General features: G+C 59.6%; 1 protein-coding gene and 1 pseudogene across 1 annotated transcript, besides 2 other annotated features; one reads left to right on the top strand and one right to left on the bottom strand.

Moving 5' to 3' along the window:
• Positions 1 to 1,234: a sequence feature (haploid, Esmeraldo-like haplotype).
• Positions 101 to 628, top strand: Tc00.1047053422207.10 (UDP-Gal or UDP-GlcNAc-dependent glycosyltransferase, putative; the record flags this gene model as incomplete). The annotated part of the gene is made up of 1 exon (XM_797166.1): positions 101 to 628. One exon carries the CDS (start codon positions 101 to 103, stop codon positions 626 to 628), a length of 528 nt encoding a protein of 175 aa, XP_802259.1.
• Positions 853 to 1,321, bottom strand: Tc00.1047053422207.21 (annotated as a pseudogene; the record flags this gene model as incomplete).
• Positions 1,235 to 1,321: a sequence feature (areas not merged during assembly with more than two copies in the genome that could not be assigned to a particular haplotype).

Below are 1,321 nucleotides of genomic sequence, written 5' to 3'. Positions count from 1 at the left end.
GAGAACAAGAAGAAAAAAAATAAGAGAAAACGCCCCACGTCCTCACACGCGCTCTCTGCCCCTTTTCTTTTTTTCTTAGTCTCTCGCACCAACAACGACCATGGCGAAAAAGAAACTGCCGACGATGAGGCGGAAGCTGAGGCGGGTTGCCGTGCTGCTGTTTCTCTTCATTGTGGCCACGACTGTTCTTTCCTTCAGGTTCGACACCGCCGCCGATGATGGCGCACCGGGGCCAAACAACCTTCGCCACCCGCGCGCGGCCGCAGCGGATGACGCAGCACTTGCTTACATCCCGCGCAGTGTTCTGGACACGTGGAGCCGGCGGGAGTATCTGATTGTGCTGGGCATCCCCTCCCCGGACAACGAAGAAAGGCGAACACGACGCAACCTGCAGCGGACGACGTGCTGGCGGTTCCCCGGTGTGGCGACGAGGGCGAACGACTTCACCGGTGCGATGCTCGTGCTGTACGTACTTGCGCGACACCCGTCGCACGGCTACAACTACTCTGCCGCGCTGCTGGAGGAGGCAGCGCAGTGGCAGGATGTGGTCGCAATGCCGATAAACGAGGGCCGCGTGACGACGACCGCTTCCATGAGCAAAGCGCAGCAGGAGCGGAACGTCGTGTAAAAATAAATTCGAGGACAAAACAATGAAAAAGAAAATCCATCACCATAGGCCCCACGAGACCGCACAGCAGCGATGACGGCGCACAAAGGAAACACGCAGAAAATCTCTCAGAAATGCCGCCACAGAAAAAAAACCGTGGCGATGCCCCGAACAGCGCCCCCAATGCAATCGCCCCCTTCCCAGCACACCGCGGGGCTCGCAAAAGTGAAACGCCACGGGGAGTCTCAGCGAGAAGCGTGTGACCGTTTCACGCACACCACACGCACGGCACGTGGATCTGCAGAAAACGCCCCCGCCTGGTGCCGATATACCTTCCTGTGCCGAAATCCCGCGTCGGCCTCCTCCCTCCCCAACGGCATCCCCCACACGGGCGCCCGAAAACACCACACCGCCGCCAGCCGCTTACCGGCGTGCTGTCCGTGTGTTGCGCACAAACAATCTCACGACACGTCGTGGGCAAAATACTCACAACCGTTAAAATATGCCGCCAAATGCTCGTTGGCCTGCCTCATCGTGCCGGCTGTGGCGCGGGGCGCTTTGGCTCCCGTCGCCCTGGCGGAGAAGTCAGCTCCTTGAGCTTAGGGTGGATTCACTCCACAGCGCCCCCATTCGTGGGTGCGACCGCGCCAAACGCATCCAGCGACCTCCACAAAACGCATTCCTCGCCATGCATTAAGAGATTCAGGAAATCGG

Source organism: Trypanosoma cruzi, genomic scaffold, assembly GCF_000209065.1.
Source record: "Trypanosoma cruzi strain CL Brener 1047053516597 genomic scaffold, whole genome shotgun sequence".
Lineage (NCBI taxonomy): Eukaryota > Euglenozoa > Kinetoplastea > Trypanosomatida > Trypanosomatidae > Trypanosoma > Trypanosoma cruzi.
Note: the sequence above shows the minus strand (reverse complement) of the source record. Positions and strands in the feature narration are given on the sequence as shown.